The following is a 23,527-nucleotide window of genomic DNA, read 5'->3' as shown; positions in this document are numbered from 1 at the left end:
GAAGACAACAAGCACACAAACATGTACAAACAAGCTATAAACAGGATAAATAAGAAATAACCAATGGAGGTAAAGCCCTAGAATTAAGGGGGATTGGGAAAAGCTTCCTGTAGAAGATGGGATTTTAGTTAGGACTTGAAGAAAGCCATGGATGCCAGTAGGCAGAGAAGAGGAAGGAGAGCATTCTAAGCATGGCAGACAGCCAAAGAAAATGGCCAGAGCTGAGAGATGGAGTGTCTTGTTGGTAGAACAGCAAGGAGGCCAGTATCATAACTACACTTTGATATTGCTTCCAAATCACTCTGCAAAAATCAGTCAGATCAACCCCGAAATATACTAACCACCCGTGCTACTGTGCCAAGCGGATAACATGTACAGCTACACAAAGTTCTGCCACGCAATTCAATTGTAGGCTCTGATGCCTGATGCAGTCATGTCTGAGAAAGTTCAGAATCACTTTAATAAAACATTGTGAGATTCAGCTGAAGCTACACTTGCAGCACAACTGTATCTCAGCAGGATTCTTAACTTTTAAGAATTTTATGTAATCATAAATTCACCTTTGGTAATGCCACCACCTTCCAAAAATCACAGAGAGATCTATGTCTCTGTGTTGCCTGTGTGATTGTTCAGATGCTTGTATTTCTAATTAATAAACTCCATTGCTGGCTAATGTGCAACAGTGAATACTTCTGGATTCAACTCAAGAAGTTCTCAGAGCCCCAAATGTTGGCTCAACAAAGGGTTTTTTTTTAAATAACTGACATTCATCGTTGTTTTCTTATTGCTGGCATTGTAAAAATGGCATTTATTATTTAAATGAGTCTTTACATTTGGAGCACTCTGATGAATACCTTGTATTCAGGCCACTAATTTCCTTATTATTATCATCCTACATAATAATACCAACTAACATTTACATAGCACTTTGGAGTTTACAAAGTACATTTCTCATTGTTCTTACCTGTGAAGTAGGTACGGAAGTACTGAGACCCAGCAGTTTACAGATGAGGAAAAGCAGATAATTGGAGTCGGAGCTGGAGTCCAAACCCAGGCCTCTTAATTTCTTGAAATTGGCTTTGTATAATGTAACAGCATATCGGAGTAGACATTAGGATCTCTTGTCATTGATGAGAGCTTGGTACAGTACCTTGTGCCTCTAGACACTTAATAAATGTTTGGTGAATGGGTCACTTAGTCTTTAAATACTATTATCTCTTATGGTCTAAGGGTACAGTAACAAAAGGTAGGTTACTCTGTAACTGGACAGATTACTGTCTGGAAAAAGCAACCAAGTTCAGGTGAGGAAGGCAGTATAAGCTGGAGAAAGAGTACTGCAGTCAGAGCTAGAGTACCTGGTTTCAAACTGTACCTTTGTTATTGACCATCTGTATGACCTTGGGGAAGTGCAAAATAAAGAAAACAATTAACTTATTTGTGAAATGAGAAGTGTTAAGGTGGAAAACTTCAACCAAGGTTTTGCTTTGAGAGCAAAGCACTCCATTAGGCAGTATAGGGTGGGTGATCATACAGCCAGAATTTCTGATATTCCACCAAATACTGTGACATTTTTAATTTGTATCTTAACATATTGTTTTTGTTTTGAATCTCACTGCATTTGTCTTTTTGGATCATGATTGATTTCCCTTTAAACAAGATTTTGAATATTTATTGCATTCTTAAGAATGATTTTTGAAGTGGAAAGTGAAGGGATGTCCATCAATTGGGTAATGGTTGAACAATTTGTGGTATATGAATGTAATGGAATACTATTGTGCTATAAAAATAATAAGCACACAGATTTCAGAAAAAAAGCTGGAAAGACTTACTCTAACTGGTGCAAATTGAATTGAGCAGAGCCAGCACCATTGTCTGATGATCAGCTATGATTGACTTACCTCTTCTCAGCAATGCAGTGATCCAAGACAGTTCCAAAAGACTTATGATGGAAAATGGTATCCACATCTAGAGAAAGAACTGAATGCAGAGTGAAGCATACTATTTTCACTTTGTTTTTTCATGGTTTTTTATTTTTGCAAGTTGTAATTATCATGTAAACTCTTTCTTCTTTTACAACATGACTATTATTGAAATATGTTTTACATAATTTCCCATAAATAAGCTAGATCAAATTACTGACTGTCTTACAGGTGGGGAGGAAAAAGAGGGAGGGATAAAATTTGGAACTCAAAATTTTATTTTAAAAATGTCAAAAAAGAATAATTTTTTTTAATTTAAAATAGCCAATATTTCCTTTTGCTGAGTAAAACTTAACTCTCCAGTGTTTTAATGGGAATCAACTAGAAAATAATCTCTTGACAGAATTCCACTTTACAATAAATGTTGGGAGAGCATAACTCATTCTTTAAGTGGAATACGTGTATTGCATTAGTGTGTCTGTTTAATGAGAACATGATTTTAGAATAATGACAGTTATTTCACAATTTCAATGAATGTTCATTTTCCTCCTATAAGGACAAATTCTGCCTGAATTTAGGTGTAACACAATCTAATTAAGTTTTTGTGAATTGTAAAAGTTTACATTTATTTGTTTCTTTTTCTTTTAGTTGTCAAAGCCATATTGACAAAGAAGCTTCTTTTCAACAACAATTCTATTTCAATGTTCCCATACTACCACAGTTTGGGTACTGCTTTATACGGACAGGCAAAACCACCAATGAAGCTACCAGAGCCCTTAACAATACCAATGGAGCCTTATCTATTGAAGTTCTTACAGAAAGATAATGAAGTAATTGGAGAGATAACTAGCACCATGGAGAGCTGTCATTGTGAGCTAACGTGGCCTACACCCAAGAGTAAAGAGACAGAAATTATACTCAGTCCTTCAGCCACCTTAGTCAGCCAAAGGAGAACAAAGAGCAACATAATCAAGACATGGAGTGAGGATGTTTCCATGAGATTCTCTTGCCTCATGTCTGAATACCAGGTTAGGAAGTATAATGTAGACCCAGGGATGTGGCAAGCCATTAGAGACAGCATAGAAAATAAGAACATTTTGACTGAGTTTGATATGCTTCAGGAGGCAGTGATCATAGCAGGGAGACTGGAGGATGTGCAAAGAACTGAACCACAGATGAGGACTCTGATAGAAAAGTTCATCCAAAAAATAGAAAGGGAAAAACAAAGTATAAGTGTGTACTTGACCATGTGTCCTGGAAGGTTTTCCATTTTATGCAAGAATGGGTTAGAAGAGACTCTCCACAAGGACTACCCACAGCTGGAAGTCACTTACAATGCCCTCACAAAGAGAATTTGCCTGACTGGATTGGCTGCAGATGTGTACAAAGCAAAGAGTGAAATTCTGGAGAAACTGCAGAGCTTGGCTCAGAAAGCCCTCCATGCTCCTCCTCAGATCATTCAGTTTCTGCAGCAAGTAAACTGTGAGACATTCTCTCACTCTCTTTTTGGAGAGAAGAAAATTCCAGCTGCTTATGAGTTGGAGGGTGAAGCAATTGTGCTGGTTGGTGCCTCTCCCCAAATTCTTTCAGAAGCTGAAGAACATATGAAGAAAGTCTTGGACTTTAAGTGCATCAGTGTGGTAGACAATGGGATTCTTAAGGATTTTTGGTGGAAAAAACTCACTGATGAATTAAATAAGAAATACAACTGCTCCTCAAAGACTATAATAATAGAACAGCAGAATTCAGACACTGGCATTCAGATAATCGTTGCTGGTTGTGTTAGTCCAGTATGTGAAAGCTACAGGCAACTTTATGAATTTATAGAAAAAAACACAAAAATACAGGAGTTGGTCACTGTGAAATCTCTAGCAGTTATCCAGTATATGAAGGAGGAAAAAAAGCAAATCTGGAAAAACCTAAAGGAAAACCATGTGAAGGTTGATTACAAAACTCTAGCCAACCAAACAGGCATTTCCCTGAGTGGTCCAAAACGAGAAGTAATGAACGGAGTGGCCATGGTTAAAGAAGCACTAGGTTCAATACATGTGACAAATTTTAGCATTGATAAACCAGGAGCCAAATCCTTATTCAAAGACAAAGAAGATTATTGTATAAGGGAAGCCAAACGGAGATATAATTGTTTAATTTGTCTACAAGAAGATGTAGGTGAGAGCAGTGGGGGCAGCACTGTTGGGCAGAAAATCTACTACAAGATAACCTTGGAATCTGGCATCTTATTAACTGTTCAGAAAGGTGACTTAACGCAGCTCTCAGCAGATGTGGTGGTGAATGCGGCAAATGAGGACCTAAAGCACTCTGGAGGCCTGGCAGCTGCACTCTCTAAAGCAGCAGGCCCAGAGCTACAGAGGGACTGTGACCAGATAATCCGGAAACAGGGTAAGATACCTCCTGGCTGTGCTGTTGTCTCAACTGCTGGACAGCTCCCATATAAGCAAGTGATTCATGCTGTTGGCCCCAGGTGGACACAAGAACATGTTGACAGATGTGTGCAGCTACTAAAATATGCTATCACTGAGTGTCTTTATCTGGCTGGACTCAATGGGCACACTTCAATAGCTATCCCAGCTCTCAGCTCTGGGGTGTTTGGTGTCCCCTTAAAAGAGTGTGCAGAGACCATCATCCAGTCCATCAAGGAAAACTTCCAGGACTCCCAAAATAAACACAGCTTGAAAAAGATTCATCTTGTGGGTTCATCTGAGGAGACAGTTCAGGCTTTTTCCAAAGTCGTGAGGACCATCTTTAAAGATGCATTACCTAGTGACAATTCACCACCCCGTACACCAGTAGAAAACCAGAAAATCACCTTAAGAAAAAATACTGAACACGGAAATGTGTTGGACTCCATCCAAACTAGCGAACACCTGAGCATCATCTTGATGACAGGGGATATTCAGGATGTGCAGGTGGGTATTACCATTTACCAAGCACCTCTGAAGGTTATTTTGAAATGTAAGTAGAGTGATTCCCAAGTAACTGGGATCACGTATATTTTGAGCATATGATGTTTGAAATATTAATACAGACTTACTCTAAGATTAAAATTGTACTCCCTTGGGTGTGTGGAAGTTGAATATAAGTCAAATGACTTGCCCAGGCTCATATAGCTCATAAGTATTTAAGGCAAGTTTGAACATAGCTCTTCCTGTCTTCAAATCCAGTGCCCTATTCATTATACCATGCTGCCTTCAAAAAAAAATTTAGATAATCTAGTATCTGTTCCTTTCCTTTGTTGCAACTAGCCAAGAGCTGACTTTATCTAGTTCTGCCATTTTTTTCAGTCCTGTCTGACTCTCTGTGACTCCATTTGGTGTTTTCTTGGCATAGATACTGGAGTAATTAGCCATTTCCTTCTCTAACTCATTTTAAAGATTAAGAAACTGAGGCAAATGGGTTAAGTGACTTGATCACATGGCTATAAAGTGTCGAGGCCAGACATGAACTCAGTCAGATGAGTCTTCCTGACTCCAGATCGAGCACTCTAACCTCTTCACCACCTAGTGTCCCCACTTTATCTAGAAAGCTATCTATTCTAGAGAAGCAAACAATTTTTTTTAAAAAGCCTGGTCATATTTTTGTTGTTGTTCCATCGTTTCAGTCAGATCCAACGCTTTGTGACTCCATTTGGGGTTTTCTTGGCAAAGATACTGGAGTGATTTGCCATTTCCTTCAGCTCATTTTACAGATGAGCAAATTTAAGGCAAACACAGTTAAATGTCTTGCCCAGGGTAACACAGATAGTATCTGAGACTGGTTATGAACTCTGGTCCTCCTGACTCTAGGGCCAGCACTCTATCCACTGAGCCACCTATCTGCCCCAGTCATGTTTTTAGTTTATCTTTAAAAAATTACTTTTCTTCTTTATTAAGAACTTCACAAATAGCAATCAATATTAATATGTTGACATAGAGGCACAAAAAAACATTATCTATGAAACTGTGAAGTTCTGTTATGTACAGTTTAGCTGGCTCTTTTTCAAACGTATGTTACATTTAGCACTATTATAACAAAACTGCCCTGCTTGTCTGTCTCCCCATCTGAACTTACTTTTGTGGCTTTTTAAAATGTTTCATCGATGCTTTCTTCTTTCCTTTCTCCATTTTTTCATTTGTGCATTACTATCCCTACCCACAACCTTTCTCCAGCAACTCTGGCTTCTGTTTTCTTCGTGCTGCAGTAGTGGATAAAAGTTTTCTCATGTTTTTCTTGAAACATCTAAGCACACAGTGGATAGAGCACTCCATCTGGATTACAAATGACCTAAGTTCAAATCCACCCTCGAGCTCTTAACAGTAAGCCACCTAAGCACTCTCTGCCTCAATTTACTCATCTATAAAGTAGCACCTCCTTCACAGCGTTTTTGTGAAGATCAAATGAGATAATATTTGTAAAGTGCTTACAAAAATGCTAAATAGTTTTAAAAATAATTCCTCATTTTCATTGCTTGTTATAAGTAATAATATCCTATTATATTCATAGCTGCAAGTATTCAAATATTTCCAATATTTTTTCCTACCATGAAGAATGCTGCTATGATTATTTTGTTCTATTTGGGATTTCAGACCTCCATGAGGTCTGAACCCAACAATAGTTTTGATGGATCAAAGGGTCTGAACAGTTTATTGACTGTTCTCACATATTTGCAAATTGTTTTCCTATGTAATTAGAAATTCATAACTCCCTTAATTATCTTATCAGTTCACATAGCTTCCCACAGCCCTTCCAAAGTTGACCTTTTTTTAAAAAAATCAACTTTTCTGTTGATATTTCTTGTTTTTAATATAGTGGTGTTTTTCTCATATGGTTTTTCAACATTTAAATTTTTCTTTGGAACACCTCTCTTAAGGACTAGCTTTTGCTCTTATATATTTTATTTATTTTTATTTTATTCTTAAAAGATTAAAACCAAAGCCCTTCACTTTCAAATATATTGCTCTTAACCTTTCCCTTTGTATTCATCTCTTCAAAAAGTACTTCTATCTCAAAACCCAGCTCAAACCCTACATCCTTTATAAAGCTGTCTCTGATTATCCAGTCTGAAATAGTGGAATGGAACGAAAAAGCATTTACTAAAGCACCATGTGCAAAGCACTGTGTTAAGTTTGTAATACAAATAGAAAATCAAGACAGTCTCTGCTCTCAGTGAGTTCACATTCTAATGGGGGAGACAGTAAATAAAAGAGGGTTGACATTAGGTTACCATTGTGCCATTTGGTTCATAGCATATTAAAGGGCCAGCTAGTATTTAGGCAGGGAAACTAGTGGATTGGATGGCAAGACCCAAAGGACCTCAGGAAGGAATGGTAGAATAGATGGTCCCCTGCCAAGAACACAGTGGATGCAAAGACCGTAGTGGAGTTGGGCTCTGGATTGCATCAAGCAGAGATCAGGACATGAGAATAAGCCTCCAGATGAAAGTAAGCATCTTTTTTTTTTTTTTGCTTTTATTTCTTTTTTTTTTTTAATGAAATTTATTTATTTAACATATTTGGTTTTCAGCATTGATTTTCACAACATTTTGAATTACAAATTTTCTCCCCATTTCTACCCTCCCCCCCACTCCAAGATGGCTTATATTCTGGTTGCCCTGTTCCCCAGTCAGCCCTCCCCTCTATCGCCCCCCTCCCCTCTCATCCCCTTTTCCCTTCCTTTCTTGTAGGGCAAGATAAATTTCTACGCCCCATTGCCTGTGTATCTTATTTTTTAGTTGCATTCAGAAACTTTTTTTGTTTTTGAACATCTGATTTTAAAACTTTGAGTTCCAAATTCCCTTCCCTCCTCCCTTCCCACCCTCCCTAAGAAGTTGAGCAATTCAACCTAGGCCACACATGTATTATTATGTATAACCCTTCCACAATACTCATGTTGTGAAAGGCTAACTACATTTTGCTCCTTCCCAACCCATCCCGCTTTATTGAATTTTCTCCCTTGACCCTGTCCCCTTTCCAAAGTGTTTATTTTGATTACCTCCACCCCCATCTGCCCTCCACTCCATCATCCCCCGCCTTTTATTTTTTTTTTATCTTCCTTCCTCTTCTTTCCTGTGGGGTAAGATACCCAACTGAGTATGTATGGTATTCCCCCTCGGGCCAAATCTGATGGGAGCAAGGTTCACTCATTCCCCCCTCACCTGCCCTCTCCCCTCCTCCCATAAAACTGCTTCCTCTTGCCACCTTTATGCGAGATAATCCACCCCGTTCTATCTCTCCCTATCTCCCTCTCTCAGTATGTTACTCTCTCATCCCTTAATTTCATTTTGTTTCTTTTAGCTATCTTCCCTTCATCTTCAACTCACCCTGTGTCTGCTCTCTCTCTTTTACATATATATATATATATATATATATATATATACATAAACACATATATATACACATGCATACACATACATACATATCCACATAGATATACATACATACACATTCACTTGTATATATACATAAACATATATATATACATATATATATATATATATATATATATATATATATACATACACATATATATATATGCATATTCCCTTCAACTACCCTAATGCTGAGGTCTCATGAATCATACTCATCATCTTTCCATGTAGGAATGTAAACAAAACAGTTCAACTTCAGTAAGTCCCTTGCAATTTCCGTTTCTTGATTACCTTTTCATGCTTCTCTTGATTCTTGTGTTTGAAAGTCAAATTTTCTATTCAGTTCTGGTCTTTTCACTGAGAAAGCTTGAAAGTCCTCTATTTTATTGAAACTCCATATTTTGCCTTGGAACATGATACTCAGTTTTGCTGGGTAGGTGATTCTAGGTTTTAATCCTAGCTCCATTGACCTCCGGAATATCGCATTCCAAACCCTTCGATCTCTTAATGTAGAAGCTGCCAGATCTTGGATTATTCTGATTGGGTTTCCACAATACTCAAATTGTTTCTTTCTGGCTGCTTGCAGTATTTTCTCCTTGATCTGGGAGCTCTGGAATTTGGCAACAATATTCCTAGGAGATTTCTTTTTGGGATCTATTTGAGGAGGCGATCGATGGATTCTTTCAATTTCTATTTTGCCCTGTGGCTCTAGAATATCAGGGAAGTTCTCCTTGATAATTTCCTGGAAGATGGTATCTAGGCTCTTTTTTTGATCATGGCTTTCAGGTAGTCCAATAATTTTTAAATTATCTCTCCTGGATCTATTGTCCAGGTCAGTGGTTTTTCCAAGGAGATATTTCACATTGTCTTCCATTTTTTCATTCCTCTGGTTCTGTTTTATAATATCCTGATTTCTCATAAAGTCACTAGCTTCCACTTGCTCCAATCTAATTTTTAAAGTAGTATTTTCTTCAGTGGTCTTTTGGACATCCTTTTCCATTTGGCTAATTCTGCCTTTCAAGGCATTCTTCTCCTCATTGGCTTTTTGGAGCTCTTTTGCCATTTGAGTTAGTCTATTTTTTAAGGTGTTGTTTTCTTCAGTGTATTTTTCAGTATTTTTTGGGCTCTCCTTTAGCAAGTCATTGACTTGTTTTTCATGGTTTTCTCGCATCCTTCTCATTTCTCTTCCCAATTTTTCCTCTACTTCTCTAACTTGCTTTTCCAAATCCTTTTTGAGTTCTTCTATGGCCTGGGGCCAGTTCATGTTTTTCTTGGAGGCTTTTGTTGTAGGCTCTATGACTTTGTTGTCTTCTTTAGGCTGTATGTTTTGGTCTTCTTTGTCGCCAAAGAAAGAATCCAAAGTCTGAGACTGAATCTGGGCGCGTTTTCGCTGCCTGGCCATATTCCCAACCAACTAACTTGACCCTTGAGTTGTTCAGTGGGGTATGACTGCTTGTAGACTAACGAGTTCTATGTTCTACGTTTGAGGGGGAGGTGCCAGCTCTGTCAGAGCCGCACTCCTCCTTCCCCAAGAACCCCCAGTCCAGACTGGGCTTAGATCTTCAGCAGGCTGTTGCACTCCTGCTCTGATCCGCCACTTAATTCCTCCCACCAGGTGGGCCTGGAGCCGGAAGTAACAACAGCTGTAGCTGCCCCACCTCCGCTGCCCCCGGGGCTGGAAGCCGAACTGCGAACTCCTTCCACTCCCGCAGCTTTTCCCACTAACCTTCTCCGCAGTCTTTGGTGTTTGTGGGTCGAGGGGTCTGGTAACTGCCGGCAGCTCACATATTCAGGGCGCTAGGGCCCCCTCCGCCCGGCTTCTGGTCTGGATCATCCACGCCGCTCAGGCTGGGCTCTGCTCCACTCCGTTCCCAGCTCCCAGCTCCCAGCTCCGTGTGGAATAGACCTCACCCAGAGACCATCCAGGCTGTCCTGAGCTGGAGCCCTGCTTCCCTCTGCTGTTCTAGAATTGGTTCAGAGCCATTTTTATAGGTTTTTGGAGGGACTCGGGTACGGAGCTCACTCTAGTCCGTGCTTACCAGCCGCCATCTTGGCTCCGCCCCCTCTTTATTTCTGAAAGTAAGCATCTTGAGCCCAGTTGACACTGCGCAATGGGACAATGAGAGTTAGTTGGGGGAGGGAAATGTTCAGAACTTCCCTTAGTTGCAGACACTGATGTTGCTCTGTCTTTCAGCAGTCTATTGTTGGGTTGTGTTGGCAGGGGAGGGGAAGGTAGGTGACTGAGCAGTTGGTGTGCTGGACCTAAAGTTAGGAAGACCTGAATTCAAATCTGGCTTCAGACAGTTACTGCCTGTGTGACCCTGGGCAGGTTACTTAACCCTTGCCTGCCTCAGTCAGCCCATAAACACTTATTAATGCCTGCCCTGTGCCAGGTTGGGAAAGGTTTCCTGTAGAACATGACATGCCTCAGTTTCCTCAACTGTAAAATGGGGATAACAATAGCATCTACCTCCCAGGATTCTTCTGAGGATCAAAAGAGATAATATTTGTAAATCACTTAGCACACAGCCTACTGCATGCTAGGTGCTTAATAAAGGCTTCTTCCTGTCCTTCTTCACCTCCCCTTATCCCTCTGGTGTCTGGTGGAAGCAGCTATTGGTTATCCCTATACTAGAGCAATTACTACTTGAATAATTATTAAACAATTAGGTTTATACTCTTCTATGTCTTTACTTACATGCTATATGTTGTCTTCAGCTTTCATGTAAATATTTTATTGTTATTTAACTTTTTACATGTAGGGCGGTAGCAACATTTTGACTAGCAGCTGTTGTGGGGGTGAAAGACCAGCACAAGCCCAACAACAAAAGCTGCCAGCACAGGTCCTTTTGATCTGCTTTACTAAGGAGAGTAATGTTAAGGGGTTAGCAATCTTACTGTAATCCAACATACAAATATCATTCACTTAGTTCAGGAGGAAAAGCCAGCAACCTGAACTTCAGAGCAAATACAAACAAGTTACAAACAGACACAATATAAACAGACCAAATCACAATTCATGGTTACCAGGGAAGCACAACATCTGGGTCACAAGCCGGGAGGCTCTCAGAGTGGCTTCCCAGAGTCCCATGCCACCCTTCCAGTGGCTGAGAGCCCCAAACAAGCAACTCTGTTCTTTCTTTTTGTACAGTCCTTAGCAATAGCAACTCCTGGTAAAGGCCCTGGGGGCTTCCCCCCTCTCTCAAACTAGCAAACTAATTTGCTAACCAGCCTGGGGCTTTGCCCCTAGTAAGAGTCAATCAAAGACACTTAATTAATTTAGCATTCTAAAACAGTAAAAAAGTCCCATCTTAATTACCAGTACAAGGGCCTAATTTCCCAAATAGATGGTAAGCATTTTGAGTGTAGGACCTATCTTATATCTCTTTGCATCTTTCATATTGCTTTGCACATGAAGTTTTATTGATGTGATTTTGTTTTTAACATGGTTTGTTTTTATTTTAGACTGATATTATTGTAAATTCCATCCCTTTGCATCTTCATCTTGACAATGGGCCCCTTTCTCAGGCCTTATTGAAGAAAGCTGGCCCAGAACTCCAGGAAGAATTAAATACATTTGGAAAAACATCAGTGAAAACTGGTCATGTTCTCCTGACCAGAGGCTATAATCTGGGCTGCAGATTTGTGCTCCATGTGGTGGCTCCTGCCTGGGATAATGGAGCAGGGAAGTCACAAAAGGTAGGGAAATGTTAAAGTTCTCAATCAACAAGCATTTATTATGTACCTACCGTATGCCAGGAATTGTGCTGGATGCTGGGGATACAAAAACAAAAATTAGACAGTCCTGGCCCTCACAAGCCTACATTCTCTCAGGGGAGAAACATGTACACATGTAAGTCAACACAAAATATATAGAATGTAAATACAAAGTAATTTGGAGCGGAAGGGGCAACAGCAGCTAAGATCCAAGAATGCCTCGCATATAAGGTGGCATTTGAGCTGAGCTTTGAAGGGAGCTAAGGATTCCTTGAAGTGGAGATGGGTTAACGGTGTACTCCAGGCATCAGGGGACACCTGTGCAAAGTCATGGAAGTGAGAGACACATCATCATTCACAAGGAACAGACAGTAGTCTGGTTTGGCTACGATGTAGAGTACATGAAAGGGAGTCATATGCAGGAAGCCTGGGAAGATAGGCAGGCTGCAGCTGGATTATGAACAGCTTTCAATGAAAGTAGAAGAGTTGGCAGCTAAGTGGTGCAGTAGGTATAGAATGCCAGGCCTGGAGTCAGGAAGACCAGAGTTCTACTCTGACCCACGGCACTTACTAGCTGGTTGTCTCTGGACAAGTCACTGAACCTTTACCTGTCTCAGTTCCCTCAACTACAAAATAAGGACTAATGATAGCACCTACCTCCCAGGGTTATAGTGAGGATCAAATGAAATTAATATTTATAAAGCACTTAGCACAGTGCCAGGCACACTGTAAGGGCTATAAAATGTTATCATTATAAGCATTTATTGTTGTTGTTATTATCATCACCATCATCATCATCATCATCATTATTATTATATTATCTCTAGCCCTTTTGGAGGCCATACAGAATTTTATTTCAGCATCATCATGGCCTAAACGTGTCTTTGGAACTCAAGCTAGCAGCCACAGGAGAGTCCATCATTGTTGTACTTATAGCAGTGAAATTAACATTTCCTGCAGCTTGGTCAATTACAGTAAAGAGCATGAAGTCATAAGCCATTAGTAGTAATAGCTGTATCAGTTGGTATTAATGATGCTGGTGGTCATATTTCATTAAGGAAAGAAGGACATATGAACTATGAGGAGAATGGCAGAGTCAGTGACACTGTGGTCATGCATCTTTGGGGAATTTTAATTTATTCCTAACTTTATACCCTTTTCTCCTTCAAAAAATTTAGAGTTCTCTGGAGGGTACTTTGTACTTTCCTCAATTACTCTATTTCCTTCCTTTATTTTTCAGCTTTTTCATGCTTGTTTATTTGCACATATTTAAAACTGTGCATTCAATAAATAAAAGCTTTTAAACACACACACACATACACACAAAGTCACTCTGATTAACTGTATTTTACAGTTTGCCAGGACCTTGGTACAGATTCCAACTTAATTCTGATAACTAGATTCACTTTGGTCCCACTCAGTTTCGCCTTTCACCAACATGAAATCTCTTTCCAAGCCTTCTGAACCAAAATTGATCAGATGGGCAGATGGAAAGGCAGCACATTGTGGCTTCATTCAGGGTCAGTGGTTTGGTGTTTTTCCTGTTGCTGTGAGACAGGCAGCACCATCACTACTTCTCACTGTTAAATAAATGGAAGCAGTGGTCTCAGAAGGTAATGTGTGTAGGCTGTACCCTGTATCTAGGTATGACACATTTCTAATGTTCAACCATTTCTATCGAAGGTTGTGGGTTTTTCTCTTGTATTTTTGTCTTCTGTTTAGACTTACTGAATTTGTGGATCTCAATCATATATAGTTTGTCAGACATTTTTGCCAATTAAGCAGTAGTAGATGAGACTCACCAGTAAGTTAGTCCTCTGAAGAGGCTGCTCTGAACCATTCTTTCTTCTTCCTTCCTTTTCCCTTCTAACTCTCTCAGTCCTTCACAAAAGCAGTAAGCAAAATAATTAGAGTTATGAAAAGTTGTATTCCTCATATCACTAGCACATATGTCATTCTCCATCACATACACACCCCTAGAGACCAAATAACAGCTGAGTGTCCCTGCAGCCATTGGAGCACACCTATTTCTCCTGTGGCAGCATCCTCCATTTCTGGTGCTAGCCTCTGATTTACATGAAAATATTTGCTATTTTTCAGATCATGGAAGATATTATCACAGAATGCCTGGAAACTGCTGCCTCCAGATCTTTAACCTCAATCACTTTTCCAGCAATTGGAACAGGAAATTTGGGATTTCCAAAAACCCTTTTTGCAAAATTAATCCTTTCCCAGGTGCTCAAATTCAGTAGTTCAAGACCTTTGAAGACTCTAAAAGAAGTGTGCTTTCTGTTGCAGCCCAGTGATATTAACAACATTAAGGTAATAATGGAATTTTCTTGGAATTAAGTTGCCAAAATGGTTTTAAATCTATGCCTCTCGCAAAATTAAAAATGTATTTTCAACCTATCAGTCTATATGCCTTTTTTATCCTGAATGAAGTTTATTTTTGAGAGATGGTATATATAAGGTACACAGATAAATATATATTTATTATATATGTGTGAGTGTGTACATATAAATATGTGGGGAGAGAGAGAGAAATTTATGAAAACACTACTTCATAAATGCTTCAGGATAGAAAGGTATTTTTAAAGTGTGTTTATGTGTTTGTATGTGTGTGTGTTATATATATGTATATATGTATAAATATAATACATATTGCTATCATATATAAACATGTGTATATAAATATGTGTATGGACATATATATATGTACATACATTTATTTATACATACACACATGCATACACACATCCACTTTGAAAATACAACCTAACAAATAACCTTCCTTCAAAATAGAAGGAGAAATTTCATTCAGAATAACTATAGAATATATAAAATAGTTGATAATCCACCTGCCAAGACACACAGAGAAACTATATTAATAAAATATAAAATACTCTCTACATAAATAGAGACAGGCCCAAGTAATTGGAGAAATAATTATTATCCATGAGTAGGTTGGGCTAATATAATGAAAATCAGAGAAGTCCTTAAATTAATTTACTTGATCAGTGCTACACCAAGCACACTATAAAAGGATTAGTTTATAGAGACTGAAAAAATAATAACAAAATCTATTTCAAAGAACATAATGAAAAAAATGGAAGGATAGAAGCCTAGCAGCACCAGAATTCAAACTAGGCTACAAAGCAGTAATCAACAAAACTGTTTGGTACTGGTTAAAAGATCAAAGCAGCTAAGTGGTGCAGTCGATAGAGCACTGGAGTTGGAATCAAGAAGATCCATCTTCATGAATTCAAATCTAATTTCAGACAGTTCCCAGCTGTGTGACCCTGGGAAAGTCACTTAGCCCCATTGAGTGTTAGTTTCTCATCAGTAAAATGAAATGGAGAAGGAAATGACAAACCACTCTAGTATCTTTTCTAAGAAAATCCTAAATTGGGTCACAAAGAATTGCACATGACTGAAACAACAACCACCAAAAATAAGAAAAGAGAGAGACAGAGGTTGACCAGCAGAACAGATGAGTTATGCAATATATAGAAACAGACGAATATAGTAGCTATGTGTTTAACAAACCAAAAGACCTTAACTACTAGGAGTAGGTTTCACTACTTGAAAAAAACTGTTGAGACTATTAGAAAACAATCAGGTAGAAATCAGGTTAAGACCTACATCTCATACCATTCACCAAGAAAAGTTGTAAATTGATTCAAGAAAGATATAAAAGATACATCATAAATAAATTAGAGGAACAATGAATAAAATACTTTTCACAAGTATAGTTATTGGAAAAGCTTAAAACCAAAGAAGAAAGAAGGGACATATTTGATTACATAAAATTAAAAAGGTTTTGTGCAATCAAAGCCAACACTAGTTAAAATTTAGAAATAAAACTTTGCAACAACTGTCTCTGATGAAGGTCTCATATCCAAACCATATAAGTAAGTTAGCCAAATACATAATTATGGTTAAATAGTTATATAAATAAATATATATAAATATGGTTAAATAAAAAGAATTTCAACAAGCATTTCTGAAAGAACAAATTCAAACTATCAACAACCCTATGAAAAAAAAATGTTCCAAATCTTCCTTTCAATTATATGATGATAGATTTAGAGCTAGAAGGGACATTAGAGGTCATCTAGTTCAACTCTCCATTTTATAAGTTAGGAATTTGAGGCCCAGAGATATTAAGTGACTTGTCAAAGACCAAACAGAAAGTAAGCCAAAAGACACAAATCTAGGTCAGATCTTCTGATTTCTAATGCAGCACACTTTGGAATAAGATCCTGGTTCTGCTCCTTAATTTCTAGCATCCTTCAGAATTTTTTTAATATGATCCTTTAGGAATGGAATTTCTGCTGGAAATATGTCATTGTAATCACCAGCCATAGAAATATGTCCTAATTTTCTTCCTGCCTATGATTTTCTAAAAAATCTGATTAGTATTTATACAAGAATTGTTACATTCAGTGGGTGCCTTTCTTTTTTCCAGGCATTTGAAAGAGAATTCACTAAATATGCTGATGAAAATACTACCAGTGGCAGAGTTTCCAACACTAGTGATACACAAGGTCTAGTAAAGTTATTTTCTTTAAAATTGTTTACCATTATTTACTAATAACTTAGTGGTAGTCAAAATGCAGATAAATATAATGGTTTATATTAAAAGTAGAAAAGCAATAGAGGAGATATAAAACCATGTGTAATATTTCTAATTCTATAAAATACTAGATATACAGATGATGGATAGACAGATGAAGCATTTTTAAATGAAGTGTTTATTGTGTGCAAGGCTCTATGCTAAGTGCTAGTCGTTTTTATCAGTCATGAGTCAGATCAAGTTATCTGGTGTGAGGCCATTTTATTGAATGATATGGGATGAGAGCAATATTTTTCTCAGGTTGGTCAAAATCACATCCATATAGGTTAACCTAAACTCAGCCAATTAGATGGTTCTAGATCATCCAATCTGGTTGTGTAATTAATGCTATGTATGGACCATGTGCTATTTGAAAATATCTTTCAGCAGATAGGAAAGCTTTTACACATAGAGTATTTGGAAAAGTAAAGAAGAGAGAGTACAAAAAGGGAAGAGGGAAGAGTAAGTGAAAGGCATACAACAGAAGCTGATGTAATAGGCACAAAATCATATTTGGTCCTTGAGTTCTTTTTTTTTCCTCTTTAGATTTATTTGACACTATTTCTAGCCCTGAATTGGGAGTATATGAAAGGAAGATTGGATCCGTTACCTTCCAGGTTGCGTCTGGGGACATCACTAAGGAAGAGTCTGATGTTATTGTAAACTTGACAGACAAGACATTTGTCCTCAAAAAAGGTATTTTGTTTGAATAATTTACACTAATATGATGGTTAACAAAATTATAATGTGATGTATCATGAATCTCTCAAGGTCACGTAGACGGTTTAGAACACACTAGTACTGGGAACGAGGACCCAAACTCTTGGACATAGTCCCTCTTAGATCAGAGTACCTTACATAGCTAGATCTCCACAGTTCTCCATTTGCCTTGCTTCTCTCTTGTTGAATATAAGCTCCCTGAGGGCAGGAACTGTTTGTTTCTTCTTTTTCAAAAATAAGTTTTTATCATATCTTTTCTTTTTATGTCACCTACATGTTCACGTATAGCCTTCCCTTCACCTTCTCTGAGGCTATAACGACAAGTGTTTTAAAGTGGAAAAAGTTTGGCAAAAATAATATTTAAAAAGTCTGACATCATAGGCATTGCTCCAAACCCTTGGCCCCCTATGTCTGCAAAGATACCTTATATCAATTTCTTCAAGCCAAGTTTGGTCATTATCATTTCGCAGCATGCAATTTTAATTATTTTGATGTTTTTGTTGTCTTTTCCATTTACATTATTATAGTCATTGTATATATTGTTTCCCTGACTCTACTTACTTCACTTCAGAATTCTAAAAGCCAGGTGGAGGTTAACTCAGGAATCCAGGTAATCTGGAGTGAAACTAAGCAGAGCCATTGACCCTACTTAAAAATATTTCAGGAGGCAAAACTTGCTATAAAGCCCCATTTCAAGAACTAAGGCTAGAGAGATAAGTAAACTGAAGAATACTCCCACTGATATAAAGATTGTCATAGATCTGAAGATATCCCCAAATCCAGCCTAGTGGTGAGGAATGCTAAGACAACTGCAAGCAGAGACTTAAAGAGGAGTAAAGAATATATTTTCCACAAGAATTACATTCTAGAAGAAATGAATCAAGAAGTAAAAATAAAATAAAAACTCTGGAGGAAAGAATTGGGAAGGAAATAAATTGAAGGAAATAAACTGAAAATGGCAAGCTTTTCTCAAGTAACAGACTTCATTGAAATTAGAATAGACCAAACAGAAATCAGTTATTCCATTAAATAGCAAGTATTATAATTTTTTTAATTTAAAAGAAAATATATATCTGACGTGAAAATGACAGACCTGGAAAACAAGTCAAAGAGAAAATCACTGGATTACTGAAACATATGATAAAAGAAAAAAGTCTATATTACATTTCAAGAAATCATAAATATACATTGCCCACTTCTATTATAATCAAAGGTCAAAATAGGAACACCAAAAAGAAAAGCACCAGGAGTGCCATCACGAAAATCTAGCACATTATACTGGAAAAAGTATGGCAAGCAAGCATCCAGAAAGAAGCAATTCAAGTACCAAAGGACTACAGTCAACATCACAAAAGACCCGGAAGCATCTACTAAAAACCAAAGTAGAGACTGGCCTACAATATTCCAAAAGGCAAAAGATAAGCATTTACAATAAGAATAACATATCCTGAAAATTCTACAGGAAGAAAAAAGGTATCTTTAATGGAACAAAAGACTTTCAGGCATTTCTGGTGAAAGGCCCAGAGGTGAGTAAAAATTTTGAAGTGCAAGCACTTCAAGAAAAACTTAAAAACATAAATTCATTTGGGCGATTGGGAGGAGCTATATGATGATGCAGTGCTAATATTTTAATGTTAGAGAAGAAACAAGTGTCTCTTAAGGAACGTATTATCTTCAAGGAGTACAAAGGGAGTTGAATAAGAAAAACAGAGATTTGGAGTGGGCTATTGGTTTTATTCTAAGGCCTTTGAGAGGAGAAAATGAAAAGAAGATAAAAGGAGTATACTAGTGTATATAACAGGAAGAGTGGAGTGGAGTTTGCTATTCCATATAAGTAAGGTTTGTGAGATTATAAAAAAAAGACAAATATGGAGGAAGGAGTAGGAGTGTGTCGCACTCCCATTCCTTCCTCCATATTTGTCTATTTTGATGATACTTTTATGAGAAAGGAACAAAAGAGGGTTGAACACATATAGATACAGAGTTTGGGATAGAAAACCATCAGCTCCAATTGGTAAAGTGGGGTAGGGACAGTCAAGAAAGATTATAACAAGGTAGCTGTAATTACTTGCAAAACAAACATTCTAATCAAGGAGAAGAGAAGAGAAGGTAGGGGGAAGTAGAGGAGAGAGGAGATGAAAATAGAAAAGAAAAAAAGATGACCATTGAATCTTTTTTTTTAAAGCATACAAAACAATACAGAATGAATTTCAGAAAGAAGCATAGACAAAAATGATAAATTTAAAAGTCATGGGTGAAATATATCATGAACTTATTTTTTTTAAAGAGAGCAATATAAAATGAAGACTCATGACCTCTTTTTGTGTTCTTCTGTGTATGTGGAAATGCTCGGGTTTTTGATGATTAAGCTCATAATAAAACATTTAAACTTCTTAAAACTCAGTCAAGATTTGGAAAAATTATTCAATTTGAAGAGCAGAGTCAACATGGTGAAGTGGGAGGTTACAGCTGCATTAAGAGATCGAAGGGTTTGGAATATGATATTCCGGAGGTCAAGGGAGCTAGGATTAAAACCTAGAATCACCTACCCAGCAAAACTGAGTATTATGCTCCAAGGCAAAATATGGATTTTAAATAAAATAGAGGACTTTCAAGCTTTCTCAGTGAAAAGACCAGAACTGAATAGAAAATTTGACTTTCAAACACAAGAATCAAGAGAAGCATGAAAAGGTAATCAAGAAAAAGAAATTGCAAGGGACTTACTAAAGTTGAACTGTTTTGTTTACATTCCTACATGGAAAGATGATATGTCTGATTCATGAGACCTCAGTATTAGGGTAGCTGAAGGGAATATGGATATATATATGTGAATGTGTATGTATGTACATATGTATGTGTGTATATATATATAATATGTGTATATATATATATATATATATAGAGAGAGAGAGAGAGAGAGAGAGAGAGAGAGAGAGAGAGAGAGAGGCGACACAGGGTAAGTTGAAGATGAAGGGAAGATACCTAAAAGAAATAAAATCAAATTAAGGGATGAGAGAGGAACATACTGAGAGAGGGAGATAGGGAGAGATAGAATGGGGTGGATTATCTCGCATAAAGGTGGCAAGAGGAAGCAGCTCTGTGGGAGGAGGGGAGAGGGCAGGTGAGGGGGGAAGGAGTGAATCTTGCTCTCATCAGATTTGGCCTGAGGGGGAATACCATACATACTCAATTGGGTATCTTACCCCACAGGAAAGAAGAGGGAAGAAGTTAAAAAATGGGGGGGATGATGGAGGGGAGGGCAGATGGGGGTGGAGGTAGTCAAAAACAAACACTTTTGAAAGGGGACAGTGTCAAGGGAGAAAATTCAATAAAGGGGGATGGGTTGGGAAGAAACAAAATATAGTTAGTCTTTCACAACATGAGTATTGTGGAAGGGTTTTACATAATGATACGCATGTGGCCTATGTTGAATTGCTTGCCTTCTTAGGGAGGGTGGGTGGGAAGGGAGGAGGGGAGAGAATTTGGAGCTCAAAGTTTTTAAAAAAAAGATGTTCAAAAACAACAACAAAAAAGTTTTGCATGCAACTAGAAAATAAGATACACAGGCAATGGGGCGTAGAAATTTATCTTGCCCTACAAGAAAGGAAGGGAAAAGGACATGGGAGGGGAGTGGGGTGACAGAAGGGAGGGCCGACGGGGGAACAAGGCAACCAGAATATATGCCATCTTGGAGTTGGGGGGAGGGTAGAAATGGGGAGAAAATTTGTAATTCAAACTCTTGTGAAAACCAATGCTGAAAAATAAATATGTTAAATAAATAAATTAAATTTAAAAAAAAGAATGTAAGCTTCTTGAGGGCAGAGACCATCTCAACTTTCTTTTTCCATCCCTCAAGCTTACTATACTGCTTGACATATGATAAGGGATTAATAAATACTTTTTTCATTCATTCATAGGTCCAGTGTACTAGCCTGACAAAATCTTTTTGGATCTTCACTCTTATTTACTGTTTAACCTATACTTTCTGTATTTATGGTACCTGAACATTTTGGAGAGTTTTTTGTAGAATTTATTTGCCTTCCCATCTTCTGCAATAGATGTTAGAGCATAAACTTCAATTATTTCAATAGCGATTCTCTTTGAAAAGGGTTACTACTATGTGCACTGCAATAGGAAATAACCAAGAATCTCATGAAATGGCTTTTCTTCTTGCTTTTCACTGCATGACAAGACCATCTCTTGTTTGTGTCTCACAAGTCAATCCTGTGAGCTATTTCTGTTTAGCTGCAACTCCCTTTTATCTTCTGGTTTCATTTATTATTTTTTAAAAAGGTGAAGTCTGTTCAGATTTAATTCTTTGAATGCTGTGGCCTCTCCATGGTCACTGAACGAAAATCTTGCACTTAGAGGACTCAATGACAAGTTAACATTTGTAGGAGGTCCAAGAATTGTGCAATTCTGAGCACCCTCTATCCTTTTTCTGTCATATCATTTCAGAAGTCAAAGACAGTCACATGGAAGCAAAGACCATTTTCTGTATTTTTCTTGGTTTCATGGGTTGCCATGGCTTAAGGATTTGTTACCAAATGCACCCTTTCCTGCTTATGTGTCTTTTCATACTTAACTAGATATGGCTTGTAGTCAGGTTGTATTCAAAGCCTTTCCAATATGGTAGATTGTGAAGCTGCCAGTACTTCTTCAATGGAATTCCTATTCAAGAACTCTGGATTACCTCTACCTCATGATGAGGCATTGGAGTATGACTTTGTGAAGGCTATTAGGAGCTTTACATGTACTTATGATTAAATGACTATATTGAATTTGGAATCAGAAAGATCCCTGGACATGGTCATTTCCTAACTGTGTGATTTGAAGTGATTCACTTCTCTTTTTTGGGCCTCAGTTTCTTCATCTGTAACATTAAAGGAGTATAAAGCAAAGAGATTAAAGAAAGAACAAATGGAATCTCTGTATGTATGAACATGTATGTGTGGATAGAGGGAGGAAGGAAGGGAGGGAGGGAGAGAGAGAGGGAGAGAGAGAGGAAGAGAGAGAGAGAGAGAGAGAGACAGAGAGAGAGAGAGAGAGAGCAGCTCTTTTTGTTTTAACAAGGAAATTAAAGATATGGGTATGCCCCTCTGTTGAGACAGACTAAACAAATGTGGTATAAGAATGTAATGGAATACTATTGGGGCATAAGAAATAATGGAAAGAGCAGCTTCAGAAAAACCTGGGAAGATTTATATGAACTGAAGCAGAATTAAATGAGGAGAACCAAAACAATAATTTATTCAAAAATAACAATGAAATAACAAACAAATTTGAAAGGTTTACAAATTCTGGTCAAACTAATGCACTTTTGGTGGAGTTGTGGAAACTGGTCCAACTATTCTGGAGAGCTATTTAGAACTATGCTCAAAGAACTATAAAACCTAGCATAATCTTTGACCCAGCAATACCACTGTGATATCTGTGTCCAGAGAGATTTTTTTAAAAGTTAAAGTATCTATGTGTACAAAAATATGTATAGCAGCTCTTTTGGTGGTGGTAAAGTATTGGAAATTGAGGGGATGTCCATCAATTGGGGAATGGCTGAACAAATTGTGGTATATGATTGCGATGGAATTCTATTGTGCTATAAGAAATGATGAGAAGGATGCTTTCAAAAACAACCTGGAAAGGCTTACATGAACTGATGAAAAGTGAAGTGAGTAGAACCAGGAGAACATTGCACATAATAATAGCAATATTGTAGGATGAACTACTGCAAATGACTTAGCTATCTGACCAATACAAAAATGTTAGACAATTCCAAAGGACTTATGATGAAAAATGCTATCCACCTCCAGAGAAAGAACTAATGGGATCTGAATGTAGATAAAAGCATCCTTTTAAATTTTTTCTTCTTTTTTTCCTCTGGTCTGTTTCTTCTTTCATAAAATGAATACTGTGGAAATGTTTTGCATGACTGCCCACGTATAACTTATGTCAAATTGCTTATATTCTCTATGAAGGGGTAGGGGAAGAAGGGAGGAAGTGATTTGGAAACTCAAAATTTTGAACAACAAATGTTAAAATTTGATTTTAAATGCAATTTGAAATTTTTTTGAAAGAATTCCAGTCAGAGCTATGATCAACCATGATTCCACAGAATTGTTAATGAAGCATGCTACTCACCTACTGACAGAGAGGTCTCAAGATGCAGAATGAGACATAAATTTTTAGACATGT

At 37.6% G+C, this 23,527-nt stretch overlaps 1 protein-coding gene across 1 annotated transcript in view; it reads left to right on the top strand.

Annotated features, from left to right (window-relative positions):
• Window positions 1-23,527, top strand: part of LOC118839272 (protein mono-ADP-ribosyltransferase PARP14-like) — a 75,636-nt gene that overhangs the window by 27,244 nt on the left and 24,865 nt on the right. The window contains exons 6-10 of the mRNA XM_036746721.1: window positions 2,568-4,846; window positions 11,749-11,982; window positions 14,101-14,322; window positions 16,469-16,547; window positions 17,162-17,311. Of these exons, the coding sequence (XP_036602616.1) occupies window positions 2,568-4,846; window positions 11,749-11,982; window positions 14,101-14,322; window positions 16,469-16,547; window positions 17,162-17,311 (2,964 nt within the window). The remainder of the gene's footprint in view (window positions 1-2,567; window positions 4,847-11,748; window positions 11,983-14,100; window positions 14,323-16,468; window positions 16,548-17,161; window positions 17,312-23,527) is intronic.

Source organism: Trichosurus vulpecula, chromosome 2 (genome assembly GCF_011100635.1).
Source record: "Trichosurus vulpecula isolate mTriVul1 chromosome 2, mTriVul1.pri, whole genome shotgun sequence".
NCBI classification, from domain to species: Eukaryota; Metazoa; Chordata; class Mammalia; order Diprotodontia; family Phalangeridae; genus Trichosurus; species Trichosurus vulpecula.
Note: the sequence above shows the minus strand (reverse complement) of the source record. Positions and strands in the feature narration are given on the sequence as shown.